The 21,470-nt window shown below is 39.0% G+C and overlaps 1 protein-coding gene across 2 annotated transcripts in view; it reads right to left on the reverse strand.

The window, feature by feature from the left end:
* The window catches only part of GFRA1 (GDNF family receptor alpha 1), a 258,614-nt gene that overhangs the window by 53,552 nt on the left and 183,592 nt on the right, over window positions 1-21,470 (reverse strand). For both annotated transcript variants that reach the window (XM_035329554.1, XM_035329553.1), the window contains exon 4: window positions 3,171-3,510. In XM_035329554.1, the coding sequence (XP_035185445.1) occupies window positions 3,171-3,510 (340 nt within the window). The remainder of the gene's footprint in view (window positions 1-3,170; window positions 3,511-21,470) is intronic.

Here is a 21,470-nt window from a genome sequence, read left to right on the forward strand (position 1 = left end):
ACCAAACTAATGTCTCACACTTTCATTACTCAATGAAAACAGTATTTTGAAATACTGTCAAACCTGATACTGACAAAAATGAAGCACACTGTCCTGCCTTTACAGCAGAATGGTATTTCTAAAGCATGCCAGTCAACGTTCTGAGGTTTAATTTGTGGCTGAAGTAATCAGAAGAGGAGTTTTCTCAGAGGTCTGAGATATTCCAGGACAACTGGTGAAAGTTTTTGACAGTACAATGATCTTCCTTAGAAGTTTTGTTTATGTTCATAATGAAAAAGAATTCTAATGCTTTTTTTTTTTTCCTTTCTTTCTTTTTAGTTAGAATTGACAGGCATGCCTGAGAGCCTCCAATCAGAGTGGCATATGGACTGGGATGCAAAGAGGGGCAGCAGAAAAATGATAATGAAAATGAACCATGAACCATTCAATATTCTGATGAAGTTGCAAAACTAGGACTGTTTACCTAAGTCAGAGCTTACGTGCATTTCCTGACATTTCTGATCCCTTAATCAACAGTTTGTAACTGATGGATGAATGAATAAAAAAGAAAAAATAAATAAATAAAAAGTGTCCTGCCATCTCAGTTAGGGGCATCTGCCATTTAGCTGAATTGCTTCTCTGCTCTTAATTCTGTTTAAAAAACAGATCAGTGATACATGCATCTGAGACAAACCTTTTAAAGAGCATCCAGAACAGGCTGTTTAAATACATACTTGGGCATAGGCCCAAGTGATATTTTATATGGAGTAGGGGCAGATTCAAATCTTGCATTTCTGTGTGAGCAGCATTTGGAAAACATTTACTTCCAGAAATCCTTTAAAAATCCTAAGAAACCCTTAGAACTTGTCCCCTTTGTTTTGCCTGGCATTATGAAGAAACTCTATTGAATGTAACGGGCATGCAAATAATAGTTTCTAAATGACGGTTTCACAGAGGTCAGAACATAGTCTCATTTTTTTCTCTCATTTAGATACTTGTTCTGATTTCAAAATGAAATACAAGTTTTCAGAGTTAGAATTATATGTCTTGTGACTACTGCTTTTAATTATTCTAAGCATGCCTGGATTTATGTAGACTGATATTTATCAATGTCGATACTTTTAATAGCAGGGAGGAGATGTCATCTCTTCTTCCCCTTCTTTCTTCCCTTGCCCAAGTCCCTGTCTTTCAGCAGATCTCAGGGAACAAGCTACACCATATCCCTCCCTCTAAGTGCACAACAATTCAGAGACAAAATGCCTTTCGCTACATTATGGATAGACTGGAACAGCTCTGCTGCTTTCTCCCCCCTGGGACAGGAAAGAGGGAAGGTACTAAACACGCTAGTGGTTTAGACAGCCCAGGAGGCATTAGCATCGACATGGGACAGCCATCAGCAACCCGTGACATTGCTGCACCCCCAGGTGCAGGACCAAGCGCTGCACTTTGTTGACCATGCTCTGACCCTGCAGACATCTGCCTGCCTGTTCCCTCTCACTAGCACTGCCCTGCTCCTGACAGCTAGGACTCACCAAGACATGAAATATTCCAAACCTTTTAATTTGGAGTTTTAAAAAAAGGAAGTCAGGGGAAGAACCTGTAAAGAAATTCATTTTCACCCTGGTGTCGGCTGCAGCCTTGGGCAACAGGAGCAGCCAAGCTCCGTTCTATTCCAAAGCTCTGTTCTGCAGTGCTGGAACGGAGAAAGCAGAACACCAGGCCTATGAGGTCAGATTAAACAAAATGCCATTAAAAACTTAGCTGCTGGGATAACATTAGATCAAAGCTGACCAAAGGAAAACACAGTCATAAGAGAAGTAATGGCATTAATCTAACTAAGTAATTCCTGAGCACTACAGCCTGAATAAAAGGAAGAAGTTTACCTATAAAATCCTCTCCCCCACTTCCCTGGCACTGTAACACACTGAAATTTTGGCAGAAAGTACACTGAAGATGCTGTAACTCGCTGAACTGCAATGAAAACCTTGCCCTCACTTAAAGCTGCTCTAGTTTGTGGCCGAAGGAAAGTGGCTCCTGACTTCCCCCAGCCATGGAGGGCGCAGTGCTGCTGCCTCTTCAGCTGCCAATGCCTCGGTTATGTGCGAGATGCTATGGCTACAAGTTTAACATCAGCAATGGAGATCTCATATCTGGACTTCAAAGTATTTTACCAGGCACGTGTATGTACTTAGCGAGACATATATATACATATCTTCAGTGTCCTTGACATTTTACAATAGTGTTTATTTCCTTACTTGTTATTCACAAATTTTGTTAATCTACAGGGAATTTACAAGTTCAAAATGAGCATTAGTTAGTTCTTGGGCTTAACTTCATAAACACAACATTAGCACAACAGCATTCTTATATAAACATACACAAAGGTAAGCAGGATTAAAGCATTTTCTATGGGCAGAGGAAGTCCTGTATGGCACCGAATAAGCATCGTGTGACAACCTGCAGGAAACTTAATAAAAGCAGAAGGACCCAGTTTGTCATGCGAAGCAGCGCCCCGTGCTGCCTGGCTGTGCCGAACACACAGAGGGAAGAGACCAGGAATCAGGTCACTGAATCTAAGACCCTCCAGTTACATCAGCCTGCCACTTTTGTCAGGGGAGGGGAGATAAAACAATTCCAAACCTAAAACAGCTCTAACGAGACCGTGGGATCCAGTCCACAAATGTGGACTCCTTTTCTTTCCATGAAGCAGAAGTCTGCAAGTAGTCTGTTTATTGTGACTATATATGAAGTCCACCATGTGGCTTGCATCCGCTGTTGTTAGTGCTCACTCTCTATACTGCAATGACAACCAACCCCATTACAAAGAATAATTCTGTTTTCACCTGATCACTAGTGGGACATAAAATAACTTTCAGACATCATTTCATAGAGACACCTCATAAAAATTATTCCAATAGAATTGTGTTAAAATTAAACCCGGGATTTAAAAATTCTTCCCTAATGCGAGGGACTAGCTGTGAACAGTTCTGGAGAAGGCACGCACTTAAACAGATGCAGGCTTTTGTTATTCTGTTCAGGATGTCAGAGGCTTTCGCTGCTTTCCCTGACTCATCCTATTCCCTTGACTCATCCTAGTGGATATTCTGACCCCCAGTCCTGGCAAATCCAGCAGTACCAAAAAGTTCTCTCTAGAACCTCATTAATCACTCCCCTGCCGTGTGCTATCTTACCTGCAGATGTAATTCTTCTTGCAGGATTCTTGTAAATTCAGGCAGTTTGGTTTCTCCCTGTCCTCATATGAACACACAGGAACAATAGTCTGCCGTCTCCTCTCTGTACAGGCTACGTCTCGACAGGAGCAGAAGAGCATCCCATAGCTGTGCTTTGGGGGAACTTTGTCAAAAAATAGCCGGAGGGCCTTATGACACTTCCGCTTGTTACAGATTTCATTAGACGTGCTGCTGGTGCAGGGGGTTATGTAAGCAGATCTGAACCTCTTGCAGGTATCATTTAGGTTACAAGCTTTTGCTGCATCCAAGCAATTGTTCCCCTTTGAAAGTACTGGCTCCACTAGAAAAAACAACACAACAGCAGTAAGAAACGTGTCACATTTATATTGTGTTTTGATGTTTGCGTTTATTTCATTCTGTTAATGAGATCCTGATAATATACTCGTTACATACAAAACTTTCAGTGCCAGAAACCGTAACCAGTCCTTATGTTTCTTACGGTAATGGCTTAACAAGTGAACAAGAGCACAGGCATGCGTTACGATCAAAGCGCTGGCAAATAAATGACGACTACACCAGGCAGGCTGTACTTCATCTTCTTTGCAGCTGACATGCAGGATGAAAACTGGGAAAGACTTGGCCACACTTAAATGCTATTAAAATTGCTGGTAAATTGGAAGGGATACATTTGGCCCGTTGCACAAGAGCACAGTTAGACCGTGGGCTCCGAACTCTGGTTTTGGAAAGCAGTTACTCTGACATATTTTTTTATTTTTGTTCAACAGTAAAAATGACATTCGGTGTCTACACCAAGAAACAACATTTAAATGTAATTTGTGTACTCTGCTGAATGCAAAAGCCAGGTGCCTGTTACTACAGCTTTTGAGCCCACAGAGACAGAAAGCTAGCAGGTGCAGCCCCATGACTGAGAGGGCTCTGAGGCCACCCACAAGGTCTGTGAGCTCCAGGATCAGACTTAGATACTTCTGTAAGATCTAGAGATACCACCTGAACCCTGAAAGCTTTATGAAGTTTATAAGCTTTGTAGATGACACAGAATTAACAAGTCACTGTGAAATAAATACTCTGAAACCAAGAGTGCCTCACTCCCTTACACACACACAGGCATATGCACACATTATGAGAAGCTATAGGAAAAAAAAATTAGCTCAGATAAAAGTTAAGACTGTAATTACACATTTAATTTTGCAATACATTATCCAGATATTAAAATCCAACATATGCTTTGCTTGAAAATGATGGCAACTGGCATTGGAGTACAAAATTCAATTAAGAACAATTATGAAGTTGCTTCGGATAATGGGAATGCCAACATCACAGATACAAGAAAATGCATTCATTTCCCACTGCTACAGAATTTGCAAGCTGAACAAAAGATATTTTGCAAATATTGAAAACATTGCAGCAACCACTTAGGAGGGACAGCCAAAAGTAACACATCACCACAAAGATCTAAAGCTCCAAGTACCTCTTTAAAAAAGCTTATTTTCTAGATTTTCCACCTTTTCCCAGAAACTCAGTCCAAGACCTTTGTATAACTCAGTGCCATTCCTCTCCGTTCTCCTACCACTTCGCCCCTCATTCTCTGACCAGGACACAAGCCAACCCTTCCTATTTTTTTCATGGCAGGGACAGACGATGCAGTTTGGCTGACATGGCACACTGACTTACTGCGTTTGCTTGAACTGCCTGTGCCTTGCATGCCAGCACGCACTTAGCATTGCACAAACATATTACCTGCTACTGCCCCATGCGTCTTAGATGTTCAGAAAGAACCCAGTGGATAAGTAAAATGCATTACATTTGTTTTTCACTCTAGTGATACGTTGTAACTACATTATTATATTTAGCATTTGTGTATTTAATATCCACGCTCTCAATCTTTCCCAAACCCAGCTTCCTGGCAAATTTCTGCTTATCGGCAGAAAATGGCAAATTTCTGCTTATCTCCACACGCTACAAAATTATAATCATGCAGCATTTGCCTGTAAATTAACAGCCAACCATTGCTTGTCAGTTTATGCTAAACCAGATGCCGAAGAGATGATACCGAAAATACAAACCTCTCTTCAGGTTGTAACACTTTTACAGAAAATGCCGCATTATATTAACATATATCTATAATCTTAACTATGAACTCTCCAAGTTATTTTCCTGTGATGTAGCATATAGAATTACATGTTTGGTACAAATATAATTACTATGTAATCTGTAGGGCATATAATTATGCAATATATGAATAGTACATGCTAATTACTATGTGATTGCAGAGTAATTACATGGTTATTTGTGCCTGCGAGTCAACTGCTGAATTCCACTCTTTAAAACCAGATTCTGTGGAAGAGCTCTGAACGGGATATAACAATGCAGACAGACATCAACTTTATTATAAAGCATTCTTTAAAAAAAAGAAAAAAGAAAAAGAAAGCAAAAGAAAAAGAAAAAAAAGATGTTATAAAGCACCTCCTAGCTAACAATCATATATATGTTTTCCATTAAGGATACACAGTTATAGTAAATGTTGACACAATTAAAAAGCACTGTGAATATGAACACCTCAAAAATCAAAGGCACAGGTTTATGAAGCTTTTGAAAAGTACAGCATATGCCAAATTCACTGACAACACAAATAGCACTGGAAGTTATCATATCTTTCACACAACTTCTATCTACCCAAGCCTTGTGTTCCTTCGCATGTGAACTCTGAACATGGACCATTTATTTGGTTGTTGTTGTTGTTGTCTGTTTTTTTTGTTGTTGTTGTTGTTGTTTTGTTGTTTGTTTGCTTGCTTGTGTTTAACTACCCCGGGCTGTAACTTGCCACTTGCCTTTTCTATTTTGATCCATATGTCTCCAGCTATTGTTTCTGGCTTATTTATCATCACATTATGGAAATTATTTCTACCTTTTGTAACGGGGACTAACATACCGCACATAGGAGATCTGCATCTACTGCACTTGAATTAAATGAGACTGTCTGAACCTCCCATTAGCGCCAGCTTCCCCCAAGCTTTTAAATCATGTTTTAATGCAAAATTTACAATCCAGAACACACTTTCTGCTTTGTTTTTATTGCAAAAGTACAAAGTAATTATTCCTATGTCCTGTGGTATCTACGAACAGTTAACAACACTGAGAATACTTCTGAGGATTACTTACACAGCAGTAATACATAAGGTCAGAATTTCACCCAGCTTCTGTTCTGCAAAGCTTAAATTATTAAGACAGGCAGATGTTTGGCTCTTACTAGGTACTGACTATGTTAAGAGCAAATGGATCTAATCCAGAACTACTTTTCCTGCCAGCATCCCTCAGGAAAGGTCTGTGTAAGACCTTTTTCCAGTTCCCCCTCTCCTGGGGCACTTGGGTATGGACGGGGGGCAGTCAGACCGGCAGCCTGGGACAAGGGACGATCCCTGCCCACTGCCATTTCCCCACCCAGAGCTCCGTCTCTCACAAGTTGCTTTGCCTTGGGCCCACGGCAGAACCCATGCCAGACCACACAGCTCTCAGCTCCTGCCAAACCTCTGCAGCCTCCCAGGTAAGCCACTTGCAGCCTGTCGGTAAGCGAAGCCTTGTGCCTGTGTGTGAGGCACGGGTGCCCCCCTGTCCCCGGGGGCACGGCAGAGCAGGTCTGCGGGTGCTGGGGTGCTCTTCTCAGAAGTCACTGGCAGCTGCGAACCGCTTTGTGGCTATGGACACCAGCCTGCTGCAGTGCCATGCAGAGTTGTGGCGCAACAGGATAGAGTGAGATGCCTAAAATCCTCCTCCTACCTGGCAGTTTGCTGTACAACCAGCCCAGAAACCCTGGGGCAGCAACAACTGGCTGAGAGATACTAACTTACCACGATAAGCATCACCAGCTGCCAGCTCTTCTACTGGGACTATAACAGTTGCCTACAAGGTGAGGTGTTTTTCTGATATATTTTACTGGTGCGCCTTGTATTATAGTACAAGCTGCAACGACTTTATTATTTCTCATCCCCTGAAACCCCCCACCCATGCCCATCGTTTGTACAGCTGCAGCAGTTCTGGACTCAAGCCCCCATTCAGGCTTGGATAGAACAGCAGAAAGAAGCCAGCCAAAGCCTTTTAACCAGAGATATTTCTAAAGTTTTAATAGGGCTTCCACTGCCCTGTCTGATCTCCCTTATGATTCACTCGCTTTCACAGTCACTCCACCTTCATCTTTCATCTTTCTTGCATTTCCATTTCTATTTCATTTCTGCATTTCTACTGAGCCTTTGGCTGTCTCCTCATCTCCTGTTAACTCCATGGTGCACAAGAAGGGATTCTCAGAGGATCCTGGGAGCTTATTCCTGCTCCCATTATGTGGAAGCAGTGGAAGGACTATTATTTGTTCTGCACCATTCATATTAAAAAGCAAAATGGACACAGTTTTCATTTTTCTTACAGTACATAAAAAGCAACTTGCCAAGGTTGTTATTAAAATTACAATTACTATTTGCAAGTACTCAGTATTAGTAGGCTTTTTGGGGTATTTAATGCACAGAGTGCTATAAAGAGAGAAGTAAATGTTAACATGATGGAAAGCAAAACTGCAAAGTAATAGATGTGGCTGGGCCTAATCCAAAGCAGGTGCAGAATGTTGCATATATAGGAACAAAAACCTGAGCGGGATAAGGAGGAAAACCACAACCCCATTCTAACACAAGTGCTGCTATGGGTTTCACCGAAGTACTTGTGCTTTGTAAGAATGGAAAATTAAAAAATATGAAGAACGTGGGCAATATTGTCATCTGTATCTGAATGCATTCAAATAAACTACCATTTTCTTGGACAAAGCCTTTCTAATCCCAAACAACAGATACAGAACAAATCATCCCCGAAAAAAGCACAGGATTGATATGTTCATGTTATTCTGAGGTTCCACCTGTCTTCTACTCAGCCCTGGAGAATAGTCAAGCCTGCTTCAAACATTTTCTATAATCATGAAAAATAGGTGCTTACCTTAAAATTAAAGCTAATTATTGCCTATACCCAAGCTTTTCAGAGTACTACCAAATATGACAAGGTTCATGAGGAAATTGCAGCAGATGGCAGCACCGTGCATGCAGGTGACAAAGATGTAGAGGCAAGAGCATACCCCAGCTTGGTGCAAGAAAAGGACCCAAACAAACAAAACTGCTTAAACTGAGACTTTCGGTTCTTGAGTCCAAAGCAGAAACATTTTAAATTCTTGGTCAGTCCTCCCCAGCACTGGGTATGCAAGTGTTTGATATCACAGGCCCTAAATTTCTTTTCTGAAAATATTCATAAATCTACCCTGAGCAGATAATCTCCTGTCTGAGTCCTGTAGAGATCATTAAGACTGCTTATTGAAAACCGAAAGGTATGATTTGGAAGTGTTCATCATTTGACTAACGTTCTGAACAACAGTTGTGCCTGGAGTCTTTCTTCAAAACGCCCTGGCCTTTTTTTTTATGATTGTCCATTGGTCATCAGCCAGGATCTGGGAGACTTCGCCTTCCTTGACATCTTCCTTATTCAGAACCACTCTTCTTGTTTCCCAGAAGTGATCTCAAACCACCTCACTGTTGGGTGTTCTCAGGAAGGAGCACAGGAAACAAAGCATATTGCAAAACACCAGAGAGCATGTGATGTTTCAGCCCAAGTATGAGAGCTCTCCCTGAGAGGCATATTGCTGGGTTTTGGCCGGGACCCAGGAAACAGAGTTATTTCTCTTACAAAAGCAGTGACTGGAAACCAGGACTCCCTCCCTGAAGATGACTGCCTTAATTGCAAGTCTGCAGAGGCATGATCCCACTTGTATTTTCTTCATATAATCCCTTATAAAACAATGTGATCCTTTCTATAGCACAATTCCTCCTCTTCTTTCCACACCAACCTGCTGCCGAGCCCATAGGCTTTGTGAAAACCTGTAGAGAAGAGCACAGAGCACAGGCCTCCCGATCCCTCAAAGACTGTTCTGATCATTACCTCAGCGAATAAAGCACAGTAATTTCTTCTGCTAGGTGCCCTCTAACAGAAGGCTCAGGCCTGCTCACGTCTTCCAGATAGGCTCTCTGTTCCCAGGAGCAGAAGCTGACTGCTGTGTAGACAGATGCACTTGGTGCCTGAAGTTGCAAATCCAAGGACTTCCAACATATCGCAGTTTCTGTATTTCCTATTGTCTGTCTAGACATATACTGTGCAGGAGTTTTGTTGTGGTGGTAGTGGGGTTTTTTTGTTTGTTTGTTTTTAATACAGAATTTCCTTGAACTTTGTAAGGATTTTGCACATCTCATCTGGATTTTAGATCTGCTCAGAAGCAGAGGCTCCTGACTTTTATGTGTGTAAATCCATCACTTGTTCTGTTCCTGTATGTTTAATTCTAAGGGGGCCACACACCCCATGTGCTGTGTTTTGCACTGCCCCACTTCTCCACTGGATCTGGGCTCTCAGCAAGATTCTCATCTCCATTTAGCATTAGATCCTGCTATCTTTAGTTGACCATTTGCTGGTGCATTTAGCAGACATCGCAGATAAGACTGCAAGAGAAAACCGCTATGCTGGCTACATGCTATGAAACAGGGGAGAAACAATGTCTTAATATTTCTTTTGGTATTTTCAGTCTTCTCTGGGAAGGAATGGGGAAAGACCAAGCAGGTAACTCCACAGTGGATGAAGTGGAGGTACATCTACTCCAACCTACAGCTTATGAAAGAGGAGAGTTCTGTAACCCTGTAATGAACTGATTTAAATTTTTGTTCTGTGAGAGCCAGGAGAGGAAACCCTACTCCCCATTGTTAATAACATTGTGGTCTGCTGCTTAAGTTCTGTCTGTCTTCACTCACACAAACATCCTGATCACCTTTCATTTCTACTATAAATTTAATGAAAGGTTAAGCCAGGATTCCTAATTGTCCACATGGTACTGAGGATGTCAGCTTTGCTTCATATTCATGCCAGCAGAGTTAAATCAGTTTTATTCACTGGAGTTATTGTGAATTTTCAATAATCTAGGCTACAAGAATTTGGCACTTTAATGACACTTTCATTGCATCCAAAGTATCTCACACAGAAAACAGAAACATATGAATAAAACCAGAGGCTGCTAAACAAAGAAAAATCCTACTGTTGTAAACTGATCCACTCACTAATTCTCACATTACTGCACCAAGGATTTCAGTTCTACCCTAAAGAGTTGTAGGGAGTAGAGGTCATTTTAATGTACCTACACTGCACTGGCATTGGGGATGGATTATGCATGACTGGAACCATATACAGAATATATTTCTTTTCTGGAGGAGAGATCTCCAGTCATTCCATATACAATTCATGCTCTGTATTGAGTCAGAGGCTGGTTTTGTGATAGGGAAGGCTATCACCACGGTTTCAGCTGAGCTCTTCTAATTAATTTCCCCTTGAAATATTCACAATGGAACTGCTACTGCAAATGCTCTCATGTTATACTGTGCAGTATTTTATTATTAGCCAAACAGTAAGTCAACAGAATTGGGAAGGAGCTAGCACACATGGAAATACAGAATAAAACTGTGAAAATATTCAAACCTACACAGTTGCCATGCGAAGTGATTTACTGCATGCAAGTTCTTGAGACACAGTGAGGGACTGTTTACCGAAGTCATGCCAATTTACAGGGTAACTTTCAGCATTTCTTTTTATTACTGCAGAATTGAATTCACAACTTGTTTCCTCTTTTCCTCAGACTTGATTAATTACTGTGTTAACATAACTACTATTCTCCTGCTTATAATGGGCTCCCTCTAAAGTGCTGCCCCAGCAAAATAAGCCAGGAGAAAGCTTCTAGCTCTTTGCTCTAGCATTGCAATCCTTTCTAATCTCACTATTTTTCAAATTTATGTTCCATTCCAATAAAGCTTGTGTGAATATTATAGCAAATCAGATAATACAAGGTTATGACCCTTGTAATTGATCCTTCAAGGTTCTTTTTGCTTTTTTTCCAGTTGACGTGGTAAAAATTACATTTAAATGTGCTTGTTGACACTTGAGAATTCACTTTGTTGGTCATATACACTGTTTCAGAGAGATCACATTACATAATGATGTATTTCTAGTGCTTTATTTCTTCTATACCTAAAACCCCATTAAGCTGTAAGCAAACCTCCCCTGGGGCTGTAAAACTACAAGTACCAAGGGGGCAATGCTCCCCCCTCCTGTTCAGTGTGCAAGTATATGGAGAGTATTATGTCAGGATACAGGGTTAAACATTAGCTGCTATTTTAAAATATCTTCAGAAAGTAGCTTAAAATCAAAAGTTAAAACTCCTTTTGTAGAAAAATACAGATATTAATGAACAAAGACCATGTATGCACAGAGTAGAAATCAGTTATCTGTAGCAATGGTTTCTGTATCACATGACCACTGGAATAAAGTGATTAATTGGACTGTCTGAGTAAATGCCATCATTACACTTTTAATTAACCTTTTCAACCTCTTGCACCTTTTAGTTTTGTTATACATTGGATTTTTGCAGTTTTCCAGTTATTACGCTTGACTAATCTTAAAACAATGCTAAGTTCCGTTAGAAAGATAAGAAAAACAATTCAAACAGCCCTTACTGTTCCTAATAAGAAAATACCAGTGATACTGTCACCATAAGGGTAGCTATAAATCAGGCAGAGGACAGACATTCTGAACTTCGTGGCTACGTTCCCACCTAATTTTTGTTTTGGCAGCACACTGTTATTTAATGGCTCTGGCTACCAGGAAACTAGCTTTTGAAAATTCTTTCTCAACCTAGTTATAATTACTCCATATAAATCATACAATGATCAATTATAATAATCTTAGGTTCATCCATTATTTAAACTTAGCATTTGAATCTACACAGCAGGAGCGCAGGAAATTCCAAAGTCCTCTCTCTGCTCACTAACAACTGCTTTATTCTTGAAATAATGCCAGTTACAGAAAAGAAGGGGCCAGATATGCTCTTAGCTATGACATCAAAACCTGAAATAACCGCACATTTCAGATGAGGAAAGGTTTTTGGCCCCATATATAATATTTTCTTCCAACCACACTAGCTTCCTGTTGTTGAAGATAAAGTCACCATCAGATTTTGCCTTCTTTACACCACTGCACCAAATCGGAGTTCTTCTACAATTACATACACTGCGAGCGCAGCATATTCATACATAAAGATGCCCTAGATCTTTCCTATGTATATGCATGCAGACACATTTATATACTCATGTATATGTACATAAAATATTTCAATACTATTTGGCTTTGTGTTCCATTTCAGAAGAAAGCTGCATGTACTTTTATTAGTAAGTATAAGAAAAAAAAATCCAAATGTTTTTGTCTAGCTTAAGCTGATTCTAGGATATCTGAACTCAACGTGATTGGAAAGTAATTCTGGTGGAAGGGGGAAAGATACTTAAAGGAAATGAACCCTCACAATGGTCCAAGCCAAGCTTTCAAACATTTTTCAGAAAAAAAAAAAAAAAAAAAAAAAAACTTTAAAAATGGATTTTATATTAGCAACAGGAATTTTTAGAGAATAACTGTATACTTTTTGACCATATAAAATACTAAGTTCCTGATCATTACTTTCCTGTAGCTTGTCTTACTTCAGCTTGACCCATAAAATTTGCTATAAAATGCAAATATAGGAGCTGTTTGAAGTTCAGCATTTTTAAATTTTCTAACACGTTTTTTAGTGTTCCAACTACATGCCAAGAATTGCTTTGTCAATACAGCTGTATATTTGACTTTTGCTTTCTTCATTAAACAGAAGTGAATACAAATAAATCACATACAAAACCACACTATCTCAACATCAAAAGAAAGAGTAGTAGGCAATCCAAAGGAAAGGGGTCAGAGATGGGAATGTGAATCTTGTCTGGCACAACAGGAAAAGGACTGAGAAAGTCTTCAGTTAGAACTATAAATGTACAAAAAATGTACAAATACTTATGCTTAGACATAACCTAGTCCATAGGACCTGAGGGGATGATGCAAAAGTGCTGAGGGATCTGGCCAATGTCACTGTGATGCTGACCTCCTGCTCATAAGGTCTTGGCAATCACAGGAACTCCCTGATGACTGGAGCAAAGCAAATGCCATGAATGCCTTTGAGAAGGGTAAACAGGTGGATACATGGAATAATAGGTGGGACAGCCTAACTTCAGCTGTAGGGATGACTATGGAGCAAGCCCTCCTTGAAACCATATCCACGTGCACGAAGGACAGGAAGGTGATATAGACCAGTCAGAATGGATTTACCAAAGTCAAACCAGGCCGGAGTGCCTTTGACACTTAGATGACTGGTTCAGTGGACAGAGGGAGAGTGACATGTCTATTTATATTGACACGTCTTTCGATACAATATCCCACACTATCCTTAAGGCTAAATTGGAAAAATACAATCTGGATAGGAGAACTACATGATGGGTGGCAATTGGCCACCCTTTGAGCAGGGTCTGGATTACCTCCAAAGGTCTTTTCCCACCTCAACTGTTTGCCTGATCTGTGATCCAACCTGTTTTTCAGTAACTCCACAGCCCCTCTAGATAGCTATCCGGTACCTTCCTTTAATTTTTTTCCTGATGTCTAATCTAGCTATCACTTCCTGGAACATAATCTCAGTTTCTTTCTTAACTTTACTTCTACCCTCTTAGCACTGGCTTTTTAACTTCTTGAAGATTGTCATTCTCCCATCACTTCACTCTTTTAAGCTATTCCTCCTCAATCTATTCATTCTTTCTTCGAAAATCATGTTATCTAGGTAACTAAACTTATTCTGTTTTATTCTTCGACTTGGTATAAAACGGAGACTAACAACAAACCCATTCACAAAGAGCTACCATACTAGTTGTACTCAGGAATAGCCACAGACAGACAAAACCTGTTAATTCAAGAGTTGCTAAAGCGTAACTTGCTCCAGCCTCAAGCAATACCAGCGTAGGTAGGGATGGTTTACACGCATTGACTGGCTACTGCAGGAGTATATATTAGCTTATCTACAACAGCAGCTTGCTCCTGATGGCTATAACCTGAAAAAAAAAGAGTCAAAGTATATAAAACCTTAGTAGAAAAATTATCCTGCTTATTCTACAGTATTATTCTTTCAGAAGGAAAATCAAGAGCGGATGGAGGACAGGGGAAGTGACTGTGAATCGAATCTGACAACAGCAGTTGATGGGCTAAATCAGAAAACATTTGAAAGCAGAGAGTGGGGAAAAGACACTGTCTCTGGCATGCATAACAAGAGAAAAGCTCTACCTTCTCTATAACTCTCCCACAACTTCTGTCAGGTAGACATATATGTCTCTGTGGCCATGACCACAGTACCTTAGCACAAGTAAAATATGAGACTAATCACAGGGAAAGCAGCAGTAACAGAAACAGGGCAGATGCTCAATTAGTTACAGCAGCAGTAGGGGTGGGACAAAGGTTGCCATCATGGCAGCAGAGAGAGCAATAGAGTCAGCAAAAAGCAAGAGTCACAGCAGCTGTGGGGGCACCGAATCACCCCCCTTTCCCTGCTGCTACTGGAAGCCATTTGGGGCAGTTATCTGTCCGGTCTATGAAACAATAACAACCTCATCCCGTTAATCCACCACCAGCTGCTCTTCTTTTCTCTATCGGTTGGTCCCAATGCAATCCTCTTGAATACAAATAAATGCACCACAATGGGAAGAGAGCAACCCTGGTAACCCTTGTCTATTCATGGGTTCGCTGTGGATCAGCTTCAGGAAGCTTACGTAAGCTGCAGTCAGTGTGCTGCCGCTCACTTCGTCTTAAGACTCATTGCTGGGACTTCAAAAGCCGATGATCAAGGAGAAGTGCGCAGTGAGGCAGGTGCACTTAATGGAACAGAGGAAATAGGATACTTTGGAAATAAGTAACTTAAATGACACTGCCTTACAGATTTCATAATGTTAATGATGGTCACTGTCCTACTGTGTGTGCAGAAGATAAACCAGTACAAAGTGAAGGTAAGGCAGCTGTGCATGATATATGTCACTTACCTACATGCAACCGGGGGTTTATTAACTTGAAATCACTATGTTATTTAATAAATTAGGCCACAGCGTTCCCTTCTGTCTACTCTAGATCCCTTGCCCTTCCATTTATGCCACATATGGTGTGTGACACCCAGCTCCCTTCAGTTTTGCCTTCAGTATTCCGCTTTTCCCCCCATTCTCTGCTGAATTCTCCAGGTAAGTTGCTCTCATTTAACTTTATAATCTATTACAGATTTCTAATTTCTCTTTTTTTTTTTTTTTCTTTTTTTCATATGTAAAAACTTAGTTCTTCCTGGAGGAAAAAAAAAAGAAAAAAAAAAAAAAAAAGAAATGAAAGCAGGAAGTCAAATTATTTTAACTTTAACTTCATAGCACTCGTGGCTCTTTTTTAGGTGCTGCCCCCGTGCCTCAGTTGTCTGTTGCTTATTGCCTGGTCCAAAGCCCACTGAACACAGTGCTTCAACTTCCATTTGCTTCAATAAACTCCTGATGAAGGTTCAATAAACTCTGGATCCAGGTTTTATGCCCCAATTCAGCCTGTCCTTTAGACGCATTTAAATCAACTTAAGCATTTGATTAAGTGCTATCATGAACGGGGCATCAGCTTACACTCTCCTTGGCTTCATTCTTAACTCTAAAATACACGTGGAATGCATGGGCTTTAATTTAGTTTACATGTTTACAAGTGTGTGAATGCTAACGTACAAAGGAGTAAATAAAAATAGCTGAAAGAGAAAAATAGTGCTGTACAAAAATTAATTCAATGTTCAAGCACTAAAGTAAAATGAATGTCCTCTGAACAAGTCAGGACTGAGTCTAAGTTAAAAGACAACATCATTTACATTTAAAAAGTCTATTTTATTCAGAGTCACTTCATACACACACATATAGACACGCACGCTAATGCTGGGACCCTTGTGCATTATTGATTTAAATGGATGGTTGTGAAACCCTAATTCACCTGTATTAACAATATTAATTACACTCCTTTCACTGTGGGTGCAGCCAGTACAATGTTGCTGAGACAGCAATTGTACAGTGTACAGTATTTGTACAGCAGTAGTCATCCCTCTGGCATATACCACAACACATTGGTCAATACACAGTGTGGTAACAGAGACTACAACTCCCCGAACCTCCTTGCATAAGCACAGCTCTAGTTTATGAGAGTTGCTCTGACCATCTGAGTGTCACTGAAGCCAAGGGGTGCAGGATTGGTGAGCTCTGTCTACAGAGCCTTGCTATTGCTAATTTCTCTCTGCAAATATTGATGCTCAACCAGACTGAGCAGAAAACTTCAGCGAACTTCAGTTCCCCATTTTTTGTACTCTTCTTTCCTTGACCAATGAAATCAATACCACTGAGGAAAATCCTGGCAGATGGTTCAAGTACTGAGAAGTTGTGACCCTCATAAACAGGCTGAGGAAGGTTTTCTTCTCAGTCCTGTTGGGAGAGAAACAGCAGCCTATGCAGGTACGTTCTTTGTTTCCAAGTGCATTTACACACATCTTCATCCCCATGAAAAACAACAACAAAAAAGAGTTTGCTCATATACCTGTGGATTAGTGTCAATACTAGTATTTTTACTTTTGAATATAGTTACAGATGCATATATTTGATTAAACAAATAGTACCCAAATTAAAGCCTGTGATGTTAGCTAAAGCTGCATCTTGAAGCAAAGTGATATTCTATAATCTTTGTGTGGTCTGAAAGAGATCTGAAATAGTCAAGACAAAAATGCCCCAACCCCCAGAACAAGCACAAAATGCAAAATTATTGAGACCAGAATCTCCAAGTTCACTACATATCAGATAGCACCAAGCACATGAGGTGCAGAATGTGCATTTCTCCATCAGATGCAATTCTTGCACTCCAAGGCCCTCATATTATTCTGATGCATTCACACATCCAATTAAGTGTATACCTAACACGATGCTATAGTTTCCTCTGTAATTCAAGAACATGAAGAAAAAAAAAAAGATTTAGAATGTTATTGAAATCAACACCAAAATGTCAAATAAAATGAATCATGATTAGCTGCTAAAGCTAAAATGATGGAGAAAGGAGAAATACCCACAGTACCACAGTGCACCAATAAATAAATAAGGTACAGAAGTCCCACAGATTTGACATTAGAAGAACAAAACTATCCATCAATGTCTTGGCACAGATCGATCAAACAGAATGCTACTGCCGAAAACTTAATAGTATGATGGTAATAATGTAGCCATAAAACCTCTACTCTGTAATTGACTGCTTCCACTTCAAGCTAACATGTCTAAAAGAGTGACTAATGTTCACCTTAAGATTTCACTTGCATTGAATGACAATCAGCTACACCTCACACTATTCTCTGTAGATTGCTTATGCTGGATAATTGTCGAGGGACATGAGCCAGAGGGGAAATAGTCTACTTAAATAAAGAAATTTGTATGAAGAATGGTACGGTAATCTCAAAGGAAAATATATTTTCACATCTGATTGCAAAATATAATGCAATACTCTACTTCAACCAATACATTTCCTTCTAAAGCAGAAGCATCAGTAGTGACTCCATAAATGGTCACAGTAGGTTTTATATTTCAAATAGGTATTTAAACAAAGTATGAAAAATACCAAAATTGCAGCCTATATTGTTTGAGTACAGAACATATTTCTGAGAATTTACAGGCAGATTATACGCTTTGGTCAGATTTTCCTCTGGTAGAGAGGGAAATAATGGAATTTCACTGAGAGTCAATAGAGTTAATTAGTGTTATAAAACCAAATAGAGCTATACACTTCAATGACATGATCTGTCTTTACAACTTACTTTTGTGATCTTATAGAGCAGACTATCTTAAAAATAGTATTAGACAACACACAGTTTATTTAGTTTTAATTCAGGATCCTAAAATGAAATTAAGCATATTTTTGTACTTTCCTCAATAAAAAGAAATTTAAAAACTGAAGAATGAGGTTTGTTTTTAATTTTTGAGGCCAGAATAAGAAATATAAATTTGCTTTGTAAGTTTCACTGCAGAAAAAAATATATTTATAATTAAAATGTTTGGAACTCTCTAATGGACCATGAGTGTAAGTCAGATTGCTCTGTCGCCTTTGATATATACTTAAAGGTAATTGGCAAGTCTTAGTGATGTATTTTTAAAGAGCTACCTATTGATTAATAATGTTTCAGTATTAATATAACCACTTTGTGTGGATCAAGAAACATCAATAGCAGAAACCCATATTTATCCACAAATTAACTAGATATAGATCTGTTGTTTTAAGCCAAATGGGGTGCGTCCACTCAGTATTTTGCAAAAGGAATGAGATAACTGTAACAGTTGAGATTAAAGCAAAACTTGTTTTTATATTTTAGCTGCATACAATGGATAAAGTTCATGCTTTTATGCTATTGCATAAATAAAAGATTCAAAAGCAAAACTCCCACCTGTGGGAATCTGTGACACAGTAGCTTTGTATTTTGGGGCCCTCTGTGCCAATGCTAGACAAAATGAAATGTATGTAACGTACAACAGAAGTGTGTTTTATTTTTGTTATTTATTTATTTATTTGTAATCTGGTTAAAATGGATTAAACCAGTAAATGATCTTGTAATCCGATCCATATAGCCAGAGCTCTCGCACTTGTACTCATCTCACTGTCACCCAACAGGCTCCATAAGGACACAGGAGTCTGCTGATTTAAAGGGCTATTTGAAAATAATACTCTGGCCTGCCTGTGGTGAGTCACTACAGAAATATATAATTGAACATGAAAAGCAGTTTGCTGATGAATGTTCTTTATCTGAGAGTATAAAGTATACTGTACATACATACTGTGTATGTAAATGCATGAGCAAAAAATTAGCATTTTAAGTTCCATATGAAATGGCAGAAAAGTGTTGTGCCTTCCTCCTGCTAACACTAATGCAGCAAATTTAGGAAAACCCCTTTGTCAAATATTTTACTAAGCAGTTCAAACTTGTATTGTGCTATGAAATCTTAACAAGATCAGAGAAATTCAAGGCTGGAAGAGACTGTAATAGCTATCGAGTTCATCCTCCTGTGGCAAGCCAAACAGAGCCCATCTTTTGCAAAATATTTGTTTCTGTATCCCAGTGGAAGGATGCTACAGCCTCCAAGGTATTAGGTCCAGTGCCTAGTTATTCTTAAAGTTAGATTTCTTTTCCTTAATATCTAACCTAAACATCATATACTACAATTCAGACCAATTGACAATTACCCTGTCACAGAGGATATTAGACTGCTTTGACATTTGTTCTTAATGAATCCACACTGACCCTCCTTATCACCTTACATCCCCTGGATGCTTTTAAATCAATTTTTTTTAATACTCTGTTCTATCATCTTTTCACACACTGACTTTGGGAACTGGATTGTAATTCCCTCCACTCCTTTTACTAGGTTTATTTTATTGACAGTGTGTGTATATATATATATATATATTTATTTATCCATTTGTTTGTATATTTAATAAGATAGGTACTATGTTAGTTTTTCCCCAGTCCACTGGGACCTTCTTTTTCTTCTCTGAGTTCTCAAATTTAATTATTAATGGTTTAGCGATAGCTTCAGCTGGTTCAAGTACTCTAAAGTGAATTTCATCAAGCATTTGGAGCATTTTCAGGACATCAGAAGAGGAAAAAAAAAAAAAAAAGAAAAAAAAACATTTCTTGTGTGTTTTTCTTTCTTTCTAATTAAGAAACAGTTGAACTTGAAAACAAAAACGAAATGTAAGTCTAACATTTTTTCTGTGCCATATCATGTGGTAACAAATCATTCGTAACAGGCCAAGCATGTTAAAAATGTGTGCCTAAATTGCCTGCAAAGTTGTGTCAAATACTTTTTAGACAATCTTTAATCAGTATAGTATTCATTAAAATTAGCAATCTCTCTTTTCACCTCCCATGCATACAGATCATCAAGGAATAAATAGACACAGGAAGACAGGCCTAAGGCATGGGCGGCCTTTGGTCATTTTCTGCTACTCTGGAGAATGAAACAAACTTCCACCTCAGCTGAGAAGCTAAGAGAAACTTCGGGTGACTTTGTGTAACCAGAGTGGTGAAGAAAAGTAGACACATTCTGATAAATTTCTGAAAACAAACTCTGAAAGGGAGGAAAGTTGGCCAAGATTTTATTAGCATTCTGTTTTGGGTGTGATTGAACACACAAGTAGATAACCTTTCCATGCAAGTTAACTAAAGCCACCTATGGCAAAAGCGGGACCTTCCAATGTGCACTCATCTAGAGAGCTTCAAAGCCCCACGCTGTGATCACACTGTCCTTATTCAGAAGAGACCACAAAGCCACCAGATTAGGACCACCTACCCACCATCAGCTGCCCCATCACCCTATTAAACTTGTACTGAACCTTCCCCCCCCCCCCCTTTTTTTAAAAAAAAAAAAATTAAATATAAACTTTGCTAGTTTTCTTCATCCAAATAATTCTGCAATTCTCATTATTGATTGGACTGCTGCTCTAAAAGCTCAGCTCATATGTAGAGGTTGCTACAGATGAAATGCTGCAATGTAAATTGTGAAGATGTAACATGGCGCTATATCCAAAGAAGTTTAATATTTTCCTACTTCTTTTAGCCAATCTCACAGGTGCTTTATATTTTGCTATAATCACAATTGCTATAATATTTTTATATAATGAATAACTCTAAGTCACAACGACCCAACCAAGTCCCCAACAAGTTAAGCAGACGTGTAAGAGGCAATTCAGAAAACAAGCACTAACACTAAAAAAAAAAAAAAAAAAAAGCCATTAAGCATGCAGAGAAAGCTTTTACTAGGGCAAAGAGATAGGTCAAGTTGTGCAAAAAAAAAGGAAATATAAGGAGCAGTTTAATGGCTTTAAATGTATCAGTAATTTTAAAGCATTTTCTTTTTCTTTCTCTACCCCTCCTTCTCTTTTTTTTATACATAGTGAAAGGAGGTACTCAGTACCTAAAAGCTACTATGTTTAACTGGACAAATGAATGACCGCTGTTTACTATGACAAAATCTAGATCCTAGGTCCGTCTACTAGAAATCAATGATCCAAAAGGCTTTCATATATTTAAAATTTTTGTTTTTTCTGAATTTTCATCCAATATTTCTCGTTGTCATTTTTGAGAAATTGCAGCAAATTAATAAGGATCTCTATCCATGGTTGAAAATATTTTTGTGTAACAATGAAGTCATTACTCTTTATATTTCTGTAAATTCCATGAGAGTGAGAAGTAGAAGCACCATAAAAATCTTTTTCATAACAGTTGATTAGAAAATATGGCCCGCAGAA

This window comes from Oxyura jamaicensis, chromosome 6 (genome assembly GCF_011077185.1).
Source record: "Oxyura jamaicensis isolate SHBP4307 breed ruddy duck chromosome 6, BPBGC_Ojam_1.0, whole genome shotgun sequence".
NCBI lineage: Eukaryota > Metazoa > Chordata > Aves > Anseriformes > Anatidae > Oxyura > Oxyura jamaicensis.